The sequence below is a fragment of the Dreissena polymorpha genome, chromosome 1, assembly GCF_020536995.1.
Source record: "Dreissena polymorpha isolate Duluth1 chromosome 1, UMN_Dpol_1.0, whole genome shotgun sequence".
NCBI classification, from domain to species: Eukaryota; Metazoa; Mollusca; class Bivalvia; order Myida; family Dreissenidae; genus Dreissena; species Dreissena polymorpha.
In genome coordinates, this window is record NC_068355.1 from 74,998,093 (window position 1) to 75,014,246 (window position 16,154).

The 16,154-nt window shown below is 34.7% G+C and overlaps 1 protein-coding gene across 2 annotated transcripts; it reads left to right on the forward strand.

The window, feature by feature from the left end:
- The first annotated feature begins 7,089 nt into the window (after positions 1-7,089).
- On the forward strand, positions 7,090-14,285 carry LOC127835681 (leucine-rich repeat-containing G-protein coupled receptor 4-like). 2 transcript variants are annotated; one of them, XR_008028552.1, is made up of 3 exons: positions 7,090-7,295; positions 13,658-13,745; positions 14,155-14,285. XR_008028552.1 is itself a non-coding variant. In XM_052362121.1 (2 exons), the coding sequence occupies exons 1-2, from the start codon at positions 7,275-7,277 to the stop codon at positions 9,885-9,887; spliced, it is 1,281 nt and encodes a 426-aa protein (XP_052218081.1). In that variant the 5' UTR covers positions 7,090-7,274; the 3' UTR covers positions 9,888-10,461. The 2 variants fall into 2 exon arrangements, 1 of the variants encoding a protein (XP_052218081.1); XM_052362121.1 differs by lacking the exons at positions 13,658-13,745; positions 14,155-14,285 and adding an exon at positions 8,628-10,461.
- The last annotated feature ends 1,869 nt before the right edge of the window (positions 14,286-16,154 follow it).

Consider the following 16,154-nt stretch of genomic DNA (forward strand, 5'->3'; position numbering starts at 1 on the left):
TAAAAGCCTTACATATAGATGATACAAGTGTTGTTTATTCATATATAAATAATTGATGGAACTTGGAAATAATTTGATCTGGAAAATTTTTGAAAATTGGGAACCTTGATTATGAATTTTGTCAAACATAGCTTTGTTCCGTGAATATAGGGTATCATGTTTTGCGTTCATTATGTTATGGATATTGTTGTTCTTCTGGTTTAAAATATATCAATAAATCACAAGAAGAAAAGAGAAGCTAGTTGTTAAAATTGTATTTATTATTATATAATTATATAACACAGCAAAACATAACTGCAAGAATGTTGAGTGGACACATTATTAAAATAAAAGTATCGTTCAACCCAGTACAATAAAATATGCATCATGTAAATGGACAAATCATAAATTATTACATGTAACTGTGTCATGAATCAAAAGTAATTAGTATAATCTAATTAATGCATGCGCCTAAATTGTTTTACCAGATTGCATGTTCAGTCCACACTAATCAAGGAGAAACTTTACGCGTTTGTTGTATTTTGCTATGAGCGAAACTCATGTTATGGCAGAAAGTATCGCACCTGATAAGCCTGTGCGGACTACACAGCCTAATCTGGGACAACACTATGTACATGCATTAAAATATCTTTTTACACAGCGAGCCTCAAGTATTTATTAAATGATTAATTAAGTCTTCTTACATGATTTTTTAAGAAACACTAAGAAATCTCTCAGTAAAACATGATTTATTTGATAGCAGACGCAGGAAAATTAGTTGAGCTTGAAGTAAAATTATTCAGGAAATGTACATGAAGTTCCAAGCTTAACTAAACAGCACTGTCATTTCAAGCAATATATCGTATAAATGTCTTTTTACTCGATAGTGTAAACGAAAATCGTCGATATTTTCTGGTATTCCCATGTAATTTGGTACTGTATGATGTTCTTCTTTTGAGAGAGTATACTCAAAATAGTTAGTATACTGTATTCTTAAATAACCCATCCAAACTAAAGCGCATTCCATCACTTACCCTACCAAACATGCGTATTACAACTTCCGTTTCTAGACATCAACGTCACTGCTTTCAAAGACATATGCAGTCCACTCATCTAGATAGCCTCTCCCCGTGATGATGTATGCGCTACGTGTGAAAACTTAAGAAAACGTGTGGTAGGCGCTCTAGAAGAAGAGGAAGAGCTTGAGGCGACGGATGCATACGGTAACAATATAAGGCGTGCTAAGATGGTAATCACCTATTTAAGAATATTGTAACTCCATTTATGTATTGTTCATCTTTTCATATTGACATTTTCACATTAATACGACTCAGAAAACACATAAGTTACCTTCTGTTTCAATTTAATACTATGACAATAATATTGACTTTTTGTATACGGAGATGCCGGGAAAGAAGCTGATATTACATCACCGTTGACTTTAGCCAAAGTGTGAGCCTTCCGCATTACTCTAAACAGATGGGACCGCTATACTTCCTATCAGTGAGTCCAGCAAGACATGCCTATTTATATAAGTCTGTCCGACTGTACGTTAGACCCGCATACCTGGGCTCCATATGCCCAGGATCAGATGCAGATGTGAAAATTCGCCAAACATGCCGTTTCCGAGGTCACAAAGGCTGTCACCAAGTACACCAACAACACGTTAACGAGTTGTCTGGTGCATCCAAACAAACGGCCCTTTTTAGGGCCACGCAATTTTCAACGAAAGAGTTGTCTAATTATCACATTAAAATAAAAAAAATGCATAATATTAGTCCATAGGAATAATAAATGAATTTGAACTTTACCTCATAATTTTGTTTTGTTCCTTCGTTGCTACGCAAAAATATTATATTTTATGATGACAACAAAATGAATAAAACTTATTTGTTAACCAATGTAATGGTCCGTATAAACAATCAACATGTAAGTATTTTTGTTTTAGCAAAACCAGTTTTCAAATACAGCGAGTGATATTTTCTTGATTCGTCGCAAATGACTTTAACGTCAAACATAAAATGGGACATTACAGGACGTCGCGAATATACCCATAACTTTGGCGTGTCATGGCCGATTTGTATAGATTTTTATCATTCAACTACAAAATAAAATCTCTATAACAATCTATAACAAAGGGGCTTTAAAATGAATGCCCAATGGCCGTTAATATGGCGCATATTACGTAAAAAAGGCTGTATGACGCCCCCCCCCCCCCCCACACACACACAAACACACACATCTACACAAGATTAAACCCCGGCCGAAACTAGGAAAGAGAGCGGACGGGATATTAAAAGTTTCCGCCGAAACTAGGTCGGCCCGGCAGGCAGTCGACGGCAGATAAGCGTGTACTAGGTTGCTTCCACTCACTGGAAAATGACTCATTATACGCTTTATAGGCTGCAGCCGACGACGATCCTTATTTAAAGTCCCGGCTGAAACTGGGAAAGCCCGATAGGTGGTCGATGGCAGGTCATCGTGCACAAGGTCGTTTCCGGGAGATATATCGTGTTTGCCCCAAAAAGGCCCTTAAAGCTGCATACCCACTCATTGGATAATGACGCATAATACTCTATATATGCCTGACATGACACCGACCCTAATTTAACTACCCGTCCGAAAATAAGTCACACAGACAGGCTTTTGGCGGCAGATCAGCGTTCGCTTGGTCGCATCTGGGAGATAACTCTTGTTTGTCCGAAAAGGAACCCTTAATGTGAATACCTACCCACTGGAAAATGACCCATAATACGCTAAATAGGCCGGACATTACGCAGACCCTCATTACAAGTCCCGGTCGAAACTAAGTCAGCCCGACAGGCTTTCGGTGGCAGAATGGCGAGCACTTGGTCGCTTCTGGGAGATAACTCTTGTTTGTCCAAAAGGGGCACTTAAATGTGCATATCCACTCACTTGAAATGACGTACACCAATAATACATTAAATAGTCACTAGCTCCGACCCTAATTCAAAGTCCCTTCCGAAACTAGGTCAGCCTGACAGGCAGTCAACGGCAGGTCATCTTGCAGTAGGTCGCCTCCGGGGGGATAAGTCTTGTTTGTTCGAAAGAGGTCCTAAATTTGCAAACCCATACACTGGAAAATGAAGCCTACGGCGTGTAAATAGTTTGCTAATTAGGCTGTATATTTAATAGTATTTAGTATACTTTCGAATCAGTCTAAATTTGCTAAATTGCTAAAACCAATTAATAAATATTTAATATATTAAGTAAACCGACTAAGTATGCTTAAAAGGGTAAAAAGCATGCATGTCATGAATCGCAATAATGAGTTCAATATAGTATGTGCAGATCTAAACAATCATCCTCATGAAGGCTGGTGCAAAGAATTAAATCTTGGTGATTCAGATTCATAATGCATACAATTGAAATTATATTACTGAGTGAATTACTAAATGCATTTATTTCGTGTTAAACTGTTTTACTACATTGTTGCCTTGACTTAAATATAGAGAAACACATTATACTAAGGTTTTGTTTCCTCTGATGTAGTTTTTAGTGAACAATGAAAGGAAAAATAATTCAATTGTATGTTGCTTAAACATGCAGAGTCAAAATCTGTGAACACCTATCTTTAATTGCACGATATTGATCACACATTAGGTGCTAATGTCCTTTATGTCAAAGTCATGGTAACAAATACGCTACTTTGCCATACATCTAAAGGGATTAAGTATTTTAACACGGTCATTGCGATATAGCAATATCGCAATAATTAATAATGAATGCTATGGAAATCATAAACCGCTTTATGTATGAGACACGTACGCTTGTGCGTATAATTGAATCCGTTGGTTTTAAAACATAATTCACACATATAAGAGTTGTCATTATTCATAGTATAGCAACTCAGTCCTTTTTGTTGCAAACTATTTTATAAATGTCAGGTATAATGTCATTAAAACGTGTACATACGAATAAAACGTGACTGCTGATTCCGTTATCGCAGTACAAATATGAACACAGACGTGACTACAAGCCTCTTGTAAAAACATGACGGCCGATAATAGCTCTTGTCTGAAGACGGGAGTTTATTAAATAAACATCATGAATTCGTGACACTAGAATAAACATTAAACTCTGTGTGAGTGGTACCGAATGAGTCCATCATTTCCATCATAACTACGGATTTGCTCTCGGGAATCAAACACACACACACACACACACGCACACACATACACACACATATATACATATGTTCATGTAACTGTCCCTTCTGTGTATGCAAAACTTTTCCAATTTGCGTTGCGGTGTAAGGGTGGGGTAACTGTGAATGAACCATCTTTTTGGGGGGATGGGGATTTCACAGTATGTCTGCTTCAATCTGCATCGTAGCTAGGCGCCCACGCCGAAGTCTCCAATAGGAATATGTTTGTCTGTTTATATGTCTGTGTATATACTGTGAACGAGTATCTTGTAATAGATCCCGGAAAATGGAAATAACGTCGTTGTGAAATATAATTATCTCCCTTGAAACACAAAAATACTCATAATTTCACTGTATCTTCTAGATCCAACGTTTTTCCACTGTATCTCTAACATAGTGTTAGGGTATTTCTGAATCGGATCGTGCCGAAATACAACTATGGTTTCATGTTTGTAAATAAATGTTCATGTAACTTATTTAGTTAGTTGGTTTTGTTTAAAAAAGCGTCAACTAATAATGGCAATTCATTATTATTGCAGTAACAGCGATACCTAATTAGAAAAGTTTTAACTGCATGAACCCCGTTTAATGTTCATTTTTTTATTTGTTTTGTACATAACCAAAACGGTGACATTAATCTATTACAGCACGTCGAGCACGATAAAAGTCAACATATATAACAGCACAATATAAAATGCATTTATCTCATTTGTTACATGTTCAACCCTGAATACAAGTAACAATCTAGGTTTAATGTTGAGAATCGGAGTGCAATAGATAGTTTTGAACATTATATGAACCAATATATTAACTCGACTTTACAATTTATTCTTCATTGATCATCGTTCGCCTAAAATCGCAAATAAATCCCTGAAGTGACTCGTTCTAGTCGCGCTTTTCTGCATGAAAATAATTCATAAGGTGGTTAGTAAGTGTAGGCAGCATTTTAAATATATGAACATATTGTGTCATCGTTTACACTGAAATTCGTACCTTTCCACTCTATCTTTATTTGCCCATGTTATGGGAATAAAGATATCTGGAAAACTTGCTAAAGTTATGGCGAAAAGAGAATGAATAATGAATAATGAGAGCTGAAACAACGAATGGTGTATACATGTTTAAATCATTATGGCAATAACTAATAATTTTTAACTGTTTGCTATTTTATGGTTGTCGAATGTGGTTGCCCTTTCATTTAAACAAACATGATCATAATGTTTGGTGAAGATTCGTTGAAAACGGTACGACTAAGACAACGATAACGGCTTATTTGCATTTTCTGTGACGGACAATTACTTTGAAGTACCTGGTGTAATCTCGCTGTTTATTGAATGCCATTCCGTGGGCCTATCCGCCCGCTCATCCGTCCGCCCTTTCGTCGACCTATCCGCACGCCCGTCCGCCTGTCTATTCCACCACATATTCACCCGCCCATCTGTAACGAGGGTTCCTACAAAACGTCATAGGAGTATACAAAGTAACAAATTGTTCTTTTTTAATTCAGGACATAAGCGGCAGTCTTTTGTTTCAAGAAACGTTGATAACTTTTGGTATTTAATTCTGCAGCTACCAGTTGCTCACAAATAGAAATAAAATAAAGATCCAGGTCATCAGTGTTGAATAGTTTTAATTTGGCATCAAACAACATGACTATTTCATATTTCGGCCAAACACAACCATATTCCATAAAGGACAAAAAGTAAGCAAAACACACGATAAAGCGATAAGGCTATCACGTATTTCTCAAAGTTGCTCACTATAATGTACTTAAACTATTTGCTCTGTTGACTATCCGACAAATAACTATATTTGTTAGCTCTGGTTAATGTGGATGGATAAGCCTTCATGAATCGCCCTTTTAAGTTGCTCCGAGCAAAAATGGGTTGCGTGTCCTGTCTTTAGTAAGTTAACTATAAAAAAACATAGAAAACAATACATGTTGAGTGGATGTCATATCAAAACAAACGTTCGTTTTGTCTGATGCGGTGTGTGTTATACACGCGTTACATCTGCGTTACGGGCATGTGTTCATATTAATGGCATAACGATTTACCAGCCTATGAAAGTGTTATTGGGAATAAATGTATTGCATCAAATGCTAATAAATATGTTAGGTTTTGCATGTGTATAGAACAACTTTGAACCGGAATAAATCATATTTTCATTTTTTCATTTCAACGGCACGAGGTATACCGATACAATTGTGATTGAGCGTCAGCATAACACTTGAAAACCTTACTATTTTAATTACAATTGATAAAGAAATTTGGGTATAGTTTGACGCCAAGTTATACATATATGATAATTTAACAACGTCCTAAATGCAAATATAAACTTTTTTATTAACACAAGTCTTACTACAGAAACATATATAAAATCTCGCACTGTCCTAATTAAAAAATCAACATTGACTGGCACTTTGTTTCAGTCTTAAATTGTATACCGTTATTGATCCAAGTTTTCGGACACTTACAACGAATACTTTTTTGTGTCCGACAATTGAGATACGAAACATACTACAAGACAGTACAAACATTTAGAGACGATATGTTGTGTGTTTTTGTCAATAATTATATTGAAATAAAACCAATAAATAAATGTGCAATATATAGCGTGTCGCTCTCTTCTTTTTCTGCTTTTAAATAAACACAACTTCACATTTTTGCAATCTTTTACCTGAAATGGTATAAAACACGTGTCAAACATACATCTTTCAGAATACGATGTCATTTTAAATGCTGTTGGGTGAAACCATTATTTATTACCGTCATACATGGCAATTTACCCAATCACGCAATTGCAATTGTTATGGTTATTTGCCATCGGAGAATGCATCTGCCATGTTTAATGACCTTTATCTGGTTGTAAAACTCCAGGATCGAAGGGTCCCCATATAAGCGAAGAACAGAGCAAAACTCTGGTAAAATAGCACTGTAAATTATACTGAAAGCAATCAGATTGTCTTATCTCGAATGAAATGGAACAACAGCAAAGCAGTTCAAACAATGAACTTGATTTAATGAACACATCGTGAATCGCAGTCACGCTCATTTTAGTATAAATAAAGCGGCAAACGTTTTGGAGAATCGTTTCATGATCTTTGAATCGGAGGCAACACGTAACGATGTCAGACCAAAGCCGAGCTGTAAGTAAAAGTTTGTAATTATTTCTTTAACCCAATTTTGTGAACGTATTTGTTAACAATAAACACAAGTTATATATGCAAGTACATTTTTTTCGAATATTTAATTTAAACAATAGAGTCAATTAATTTACAATTATGATTCTACAAACGTAGCATTTTTTCAATCAAATCTCAATTATTTATATTATGTAATAGTATTTCTCTTTCTGTTCTATTATTTCTATCGATTATTTCTTTTATAACCAATAAATAAGGTACAGCTTTTTTACGCATGCAAACACAATATTAATTGTATTTGTATTTGCATTGAATGCCATAAGCATGCCGTTTTTGTTGGTTGTGTCCTCATTTCCTTCTGAATATGTGGATACAAGTAAACAAAATATATGGAGATTAATAAAACAGCCGTGCTTGAAAAAGTGGTAAACGATCGAAAGCGATACAGTTTACTACAATTTATTTTTCAATTAATTTTAAAATATGTATTCAAATAAAATAAACATATTATAATTTTGAATCCATGTCTTTTTAAATGTGTTGTTTTGTTTACGTTGATAATTATTTCAATTTAAAAATATTTTTTTAATTACTCATTGAATGGCACTCAGCAATGTGTGCGGAAATGCATTATCAATTTTATCACAGGCGTATGTTGATTTGCTTTTTGGGTCAATTCATAGCAATTCGGATTTCTGTAGTCATTGCATGAGACCAAGAGTGAGTTATTAAGCTATAAAGTAGTACCAATTGAATTATTATATGGAGGGATAAATATGCATTTACATAAAAAACTTTATTTTACTAATATGTTTTCCGGATTTGAACTTATTTTTGCGTTGTTAGTATGTAACTGTACAAAGCTGGTTTTGTTCCATCATATAAGGTTGACCAATGAGTATATTTACAGAAGAAAGGCTTTTACTACCGGCTTTACTATACAAAATATTTGATCACACGCAGCTATTATATTCAAAACCTAAATACATTTTATCGATTCTAACATGATCTTAGGCAGCACTCTTAAAATACACGCACTGTTTTATCTATACATATCCTATTCCTCCTAAATATCAAAAACGTCTACTACGTCTATTAAAAAAGATAACACGTTTTTACAATTATACAAAACCATATTGAAATAAAATAATAACAAATACACATGCAGATTAAGAACAACGTGGAATAATATGTAATGTTATTTTGTTTAAACATTGAAAATGTGTATATTAGGAGTTGTATATTACGCAGGCATTGAATATACATGCGCTGTAAAGTATAAACGATGAAGCATAGTACAAAGTATTAATACCATCACTATTATACGCGTTTCAGTTCATGTGGATCATGCTGTTATCTTCGTTGTGTCATCCAATACAAACATTTCTGCTGTCTGGAGGTGATGTTTGTTTCGGAATCTGCAACTGCGTTGAAGAGGAGATGTGGTACTCGTATTATGCTATATACGAAGCCGAAGTGAAACTGGTACGATGCGAGGAGAGAGATCTCAGATCTATACCAAACTTTGCAATTCAAAATCTTCCAACAGGATTCAACCCCAGTGGACACAACTTTACCGTTGACTTGCACAACAATTATATACAAACTGTTCCGGACAACGCGTTTGGAGACCTTCCAAAGCTTTCCAGCGTTGACCTCTTTGGAATAATTTTGTACAATAATTCAATAACGTCCGTAAACGATTCGGCATTTCTTGGTCTTGAAAATACTAGAGTTGTCGTAGATCTCGGAAACAATAATTTGACTACAATCCCACAAGCACTGCGTATTCTAAGAAAAATCGAAGTGTTATTACTAGAATTAAATCCGATTATGACCTTAGATGCTTCCATGATTCAACACATCAGTCCCTTGTTAGTCTTTAGTTTAAATTTGACTTTGTATTATAGCTGGCCAGTAGAACTCAATAATCTCCATGTACAAGCCGTTTCTTTTTATGGTTACTCTGGAAATTCGTTTCAGAATTTTGATGTTCATGGCATCGATCAACGTGGGATTAAGTTAGAGATAGTAGGGGCGGACATTGTAGATCTTAGTGATGTGATTTGTAATAATCAAAAAAACGTCTCTGAGCTTTGGCTTTGGGAAAATTACAAAGTAGATATTAGGCCTTTTGAAAGGTGCAGTCAAGGAAAGGTCATGCAAAATATTTTGACATTGGTGCTTGATAACTTTAACTTTGAAAGAATCCCCAACTTCGTTCACACACTGATTAAACTTGAATGGCTCAGTATTTCATTTGGTAATATCACCGAAATTAATGCCAACGACTTTCGAGGACTAACAGAGCTAAACGTATTGTATCTTGAAAGCAATCGAATCAAAACAATACATCCACATGCATTCGACACAAACACAAAACTTCGCAGATTATATCTAACCAATAACATGTTGACGCATATTCCAGATAGTGTCGTAGTTTTAAATCTTGGGTTGTTGATAATGGATTCTATCGATTGCACATGCTCCAGTTTGCAAAATCTGAAACAAGTAAATACAACTTTTTTTTTCGATAGTATACTCTGCCTTGGCAACACGCAGTTTGTTAAAGACGCCCTCGCTGCCTGTCCTTGATAACAATGTCATTCGATCGCCATGTAAAAACATTTGGAAATCCTTAATGACATATTTTCACAATTGTAAAAAAAACGCGGATAGTGAGATCCGATTTTGTCGATTTTTTATATCGCAATTTTGTATATTTTGTGTTAGTTGTTTACTTCTCTGCCTTGCGTAATGTTGAATATACAAACGAATGATTATGGATTATGTTATACACAATTTTTGAATGTGTGTCTCGTTTAGATCTGTGTTTAAAACTATCATATCTCCTTGGTGTATGCATGCACGGTGTGTATGTTAACACAATTGATTCAACTCGAATTTAAATTGGGATATGTAACAATAGTATTTAAATGCGCGTAAAGGTACTATATTGCCATGTTGTTGAATGTGGATGCGAGGTAATCACTTATTTGTTCATGTGATGGTGAATGATGTTTTATATATCATAATGTGAACGGGAAGTGTTTTCGTGATAAAATGTTTCACTTTAGTGAATTGCTGAATGTTAATCGAAATATGAATGCCAAGATGACATTTGATTGTTGTGCATGGTTACTTATTGTAATAAAGAATATTTAATATATGTAAATAAACTTGTTTTGATCCGCGACAAATTTCTATTGGAAAATCCATCAAAAGACCGGGTCATTTTTAACGGCGGGCAACGTCATTTTAACTTTTATTCAAATATGGACATAATCTTCCACAAGCTCCACGGACGTGTCCGAATTATAAATGTTCTTATTCCCGATTAAATAATTGATCGTATCAAGAACGTTGTCATGTAATCTTAGAAAACAAACACATATTTAATTACCGATGAGTGCATGAAATGCCGGATCTCTTGAACTAGTCAAACAGAGAACTTGTTGATACTCCATGTGAAATGTTTTTTATTTAAGCAAATTAATGCAAAGAAATGGATAGTATTGTGATATTTAAAATTATATATTCCAACGTATATGTTATTGCTTCAGACATTATTTCTGCGTTCAGAATAAGAATAATCCGGTGCATTAACCCATGGATCAATATAGTTGCTGCGTTTGGTGCTATTCAAATGACAGTTACGATGATAATTAATGTTTTATATTTGATTGAAATGTGTATTCGTGCCGATTTCATGTTAATGATCCTGTATTATGTAAGCAAACATTTAATGTATCAATACTATCCGTACAAGAGCAAAGAAAACCAACCCTATAGCATGTAATACAGTGGAACCCCTCTAAATCTGACATCCCCGGGACCGAGAGGGAATTCCGGCTTAAAAAGGATTCCGGTTTAGAGGGGACATTGACTCTTTTTTTTACTTTCAGAAGGTCAATTACATAGCCTAATGTGGAAAAAACACTTTTCAGCAAATTTTCTTAGTTAATTTTTATATAACATTCATTCATATTGGATCACAAAAGAAAAACACGTCGCTTAATATGTGGAAAAACAAACAAATTTATACATGCATGCATGTGTTAGGTGAATTTAGTTCCTTTTCACACTGAAAAACATGTACGCCGACTTTTTTCGCACGTTATCCCCGATCGTCGACTTTCCTACCCGATTTTTCTCTGACAGCATCTTGAGTGCAGGTTTTGGCAACATCTCTGACTCTTTTATCAATTTGATTTTGTTTTCTAGAGACAAAGCCACGCGCCATCGCTTAAAAGGAGGTTCGGACATTTTAGTCGTAATTATCTTAATTACCAATTTGAAAATCTAAATGAATATAAAATGCTTAAAGAACTCTGCAAGTCACCATTTTATATTACACTTAATTAGCAATTGTAATTAACAACACAACATTAAATAGCATAAAGATTATTAAAATTTAGCACGGCTTCCTATATCAAAAACAAACACTACATAACTCTATGTTTGTTATCAGTAATTATAATCGGTATTATCACATCTATTGAGCGATACGTACATCACAGGACAAGTATCTTTAAAGTGTTTTGCGATTTTTACAGCTTGCACATTTTTCGACCACCTTTGTTAATTTAACGCGCCTTTAATCCGCTATTCATAACTTTATGACACTAGGTCTGAGGTGCAATAAACCGGCCCTGAGCGCTTTAGAGAGGTACAATTACGAATGGAATTACCCAATTTTGATCCAAAGAATGACCGGTATCCGGAAATGAGGGGATTCCGGTCTTAAGGAGATATTTACGCTTGGTTTTATAGGAACAAAAATGGGACCGGACAATGTGTCCGGTTTAGAGAGGATTCCGGTATTCCTCTCGGTATAGAGAGGATCCGGTTAAGAGGTTTCCACTGTACAATAAATAAAATCGAAACAATTAAAAATTCTCTCAACGCTTGGAAAAAAGGAATCTTTCATTGATAGGCAAAATCACTGTACAAAAAACATTTGCATTCCAAAAGCTTGCGTATCCTCTAGCCGTTCTCCAAAATCCACCCTTACATGTGATAAACCAACTGAAAACAACGTTTTTCAATTTTCTTTTGGACGGAAAGGCCGACAAAATTGTAAGGAATCAAATAATACACGAATAAAACGAAGGCGGATTTAAAATGCATGATATTAAATTAGTTTTTAGATAAATTAAAAGCTATTTGGGTAAAACCTGTCATCCACGAAGGATTCATTGATAAGTAAACTATATATCGCTCGATGCTTAAACCTCATTGAGGAAACATAGTTTTCAAATGCAATTTAAATCGAACAGATGTTAACAAACTGAAAGTAACGTCAATATTTTTGCAACAGATCTTGGAAGCCTGGTATAAAACAACATATCACGAAAATAAAGATATAATTTCAAAACAAATAATTTGAAACCATTCGCACAATGTAAAATAAAAATCTATTTTAAAGAATGGCATAACAGAGGCATACAATTTGTAGAGCATATTTACGATTTTCAAAATAAAAGATTATATTTATTAGAAAAAACACCAATTATTTAATGACATTAGCACACACAATGTATTAAACTTTTACTCATTCGTAAAGAGCACCCCAGTAGAATGGTATATAAATAATATATTCACTCGGTAATATTTCATATACAGCACCGGATATATTTTGTTCATCGTATAACTGTGTAAACTCGTAGAGTCGAACATGTGCGATTTCCGTTCGGCAAATACTGATTCTACAAAACACATGCTTTTGGAATACAATAAAGTTCAACATTTCTGGTCGGAAGTAACACTCATGATACAAAACAAGTTTTCTTTGGAACATAACACACACCTTGCCTTTGAAATAATTTCCCTTTGTTCACACAAAAAAATAATGCAATTAATTTATTATTATTTTAGCCAAATTCCTTATCTTTTAATGTAAATGCGAAAGCCATAGATGAGCTACTTAATCAGTAGACTAAAATAGAGGAAACAATATCACACATAAAACACATATATGAATTGTTTAGTCAACGATGGAGCACATTCTTAGAAAATACAGCCATATGAACACGCCAATCTCTTCTTATTACAATACCTTTAATAGACTTAATAGAATCTAGACCGCCTACCTCTTTCTTCTCTTTCTTCTCTCCACCACATAATACTCTGAAACCATATTTCTTTCCGTAACATTTGTTAGAGCTTAAATTCTCAAACTTCTATGATAGTTTGTACGACTGTAAAATGTATGTTTCCAGAAATTTAATGTTATGACCAAAAAAAAAGAACACCAGCCCTATACCAATTTCCAAGACATTTACAACGATATTTGATTCCCACGTTTCCACTGTCATGTTTAACTGAGTAGTCAGTGGACTCGAACCATGACACCTCTGTTGCAGCTATTTCTCTGCAGTTTGATGCACTTGAATGCCAAATCTCTTTTGTCAGCAGTAACTGGACGGTTGGATGCCTCCTTTGTCCCATGCGGTAGGATTATACAAGTTAATATGAAGATTGCAAATATTGTAAACTAAATTAAATGTTACCAAAGACTTATTATATTGTCACACATGTATTTGCTACAGGGACAATTATGTACGTGTAAGCTGTGAGGAACGTAGTTTAATAATTATTTGTCGTTCCTTTGGTAAATAGAGAATATAAGGTTGCTGCTGAAATTTGATATTGTGTGATAACAGACGAGGCCGATATGGCGGAGGGAAGGTCGAGGCTTGCCGAGCCTGATGAGACGCAATGTCGGAAGAGCCTGATATCACATGATGATAGAAAAACACCAACCTTATATTCTATTTTTTATGCCACATTAAAAGCAAACTGGTTGTGGATTTCGAGTTGCTGGAACTGTCTAATGAATCTGCTTTTGTGCAATTTTCAGCGACTTAGCAAGCTGTTTGTGAGACGAAACGAAGACCCGCTGGTTTTCCATAGTGTTTTTAGACCTACTGGGTGACATGATGGATTAATTGCTGTTTGAAAATCGAGTGACTGATTAAATAAATGAGCGTATGTTTTGTGTTTTGAATCGGAGATATAAATTGCTGAGGTAAATGATGATTTGTACGTCTTTGTGACAGCTGATCTGTCAGTGGGAAAGCATCCCTATTCCCACAGCTTCTGCACCATATGTTTACTTGCAAAGTGGTTGGCACATGTATCTATGGTGACCTCCTTAGTGTAAGAGTCTGGCCATATCATATGATAATATACATTGTGACTCTTAAGTGTTCAATTCAGTTTCTGTCCATTTCATGTGATGATATCTGTCTTGACTCCTAAGTGTATTTCATAGTATGTCCATTTCATATGATGATATCTATCTTGACACTTAAGTGTGCATATTATTGTCTGCCCATTTCATAAGATGATATATATGGTGCCTCTTAAGTGAGCAATTCAGAATCTGTCCATTGAATATGATGATATCTATGGTGACTATTAAGTTTGCATTTCAGAGACTGTCCATTTTGTGTGATGATTTATATGGTGACTCTTGAGTGTGTATGTCAGTTTTTTGTCTATTTATTTTGATGATATTTATCTTGACCCATACGATTGCATGTCAGTGCTTGTCCATATGATATGATGATAATATGTGGAATCTTTCGTGTATATATCAGTTTCTTTATATTTCATATGATATTATGCATTGTGACTCTTTAGTGTGTTTTTTTTCTCTGCCAGTTTCTATCCATTTCAATGGATCGATCTCCCTTGAAACCGTTGATCAAAAGTAAGTGTCTGTCAATTTAATATGATGATATCTATGTTGGTTAAGAAGTGTGTATGTTATTTTCTGTCCACTTCAAATGATGATATGTATTTCAATTCTGAAGCGTGTACATGGGTTTCCGTGCATTTCATATGTTGGTCTTTATGTCGACTCTTTATTGTTTATGTCCTTCTCTTTCCATTAAATATGAACGTTTCTATGTTAATGCCGTAGTGTATATGTTACTGTCAGTCAATGTCATGTTAAAGGTCGCCGTTGCGTATTAGAAATTGTGTCCGCCTAGCGACCGGGAGATCACGGGTTCGATTCCCAAGGTGGGAACGTTCTTTAGATCTTCCCCATTGACACCAAGTACTGGTTCTAGGCCAAGAAAATTACTCAATAGCTCAGATAAGGCTTTCTATGCAATCGAGCTAAAATAAATAGGTTGAAACTAATTTCATATGATGATATCTATGTTGTCTCTTTAGTGTTTATGTCACTTTCTGTCTATTTCACATGATGATATTTATGTCGACTCTTGAGTGTGTATGTCACTTTCTGTCTATTTCATATTATGATATCTATGTAGACTACTTAGTGTGTTAGCTGTTGTTTTTTACCAACATGTATATAAAAACAAGACTATTCAAGCAAATAAAGCTTGTTTGCATACATAAAAGTTTTACATATAATTAAGATGCCTGACTGAACAGTTTAGTAAAACAATAACCGACAGTCAATTGTTCATACATCGTAGTTTTATGGACAGTGGTATATGTTTATAAATTCCCTCACCTGGTTCCTTGAACAAGTGTGTCTCTAACATATAGAAGGATTGGTAATTCATAGTTGCAACAAAGGAGAAAATGTATTGTAGCAACCGTACAAAACAACTTTTCAAAAGCAAGTTCTAACGGACATTTTAACAATAACATTATTTATCTAAACCCTAATAGTGTAGAAAGAGTGTTGGTGGAAAAATTATATCATATATATCATATGCATACAGTAGATATAAAACAGTAATGCGTCGAATTAATCATATTTGTTTACGATATGTGTGTAACTATTGGGTTTATTGTTTCATTTCACAAACACAAATATCAATGTCTTCTTTTATCACTCGCTTGCCCCTAAAATACAACAGGTGGATGACAAACACG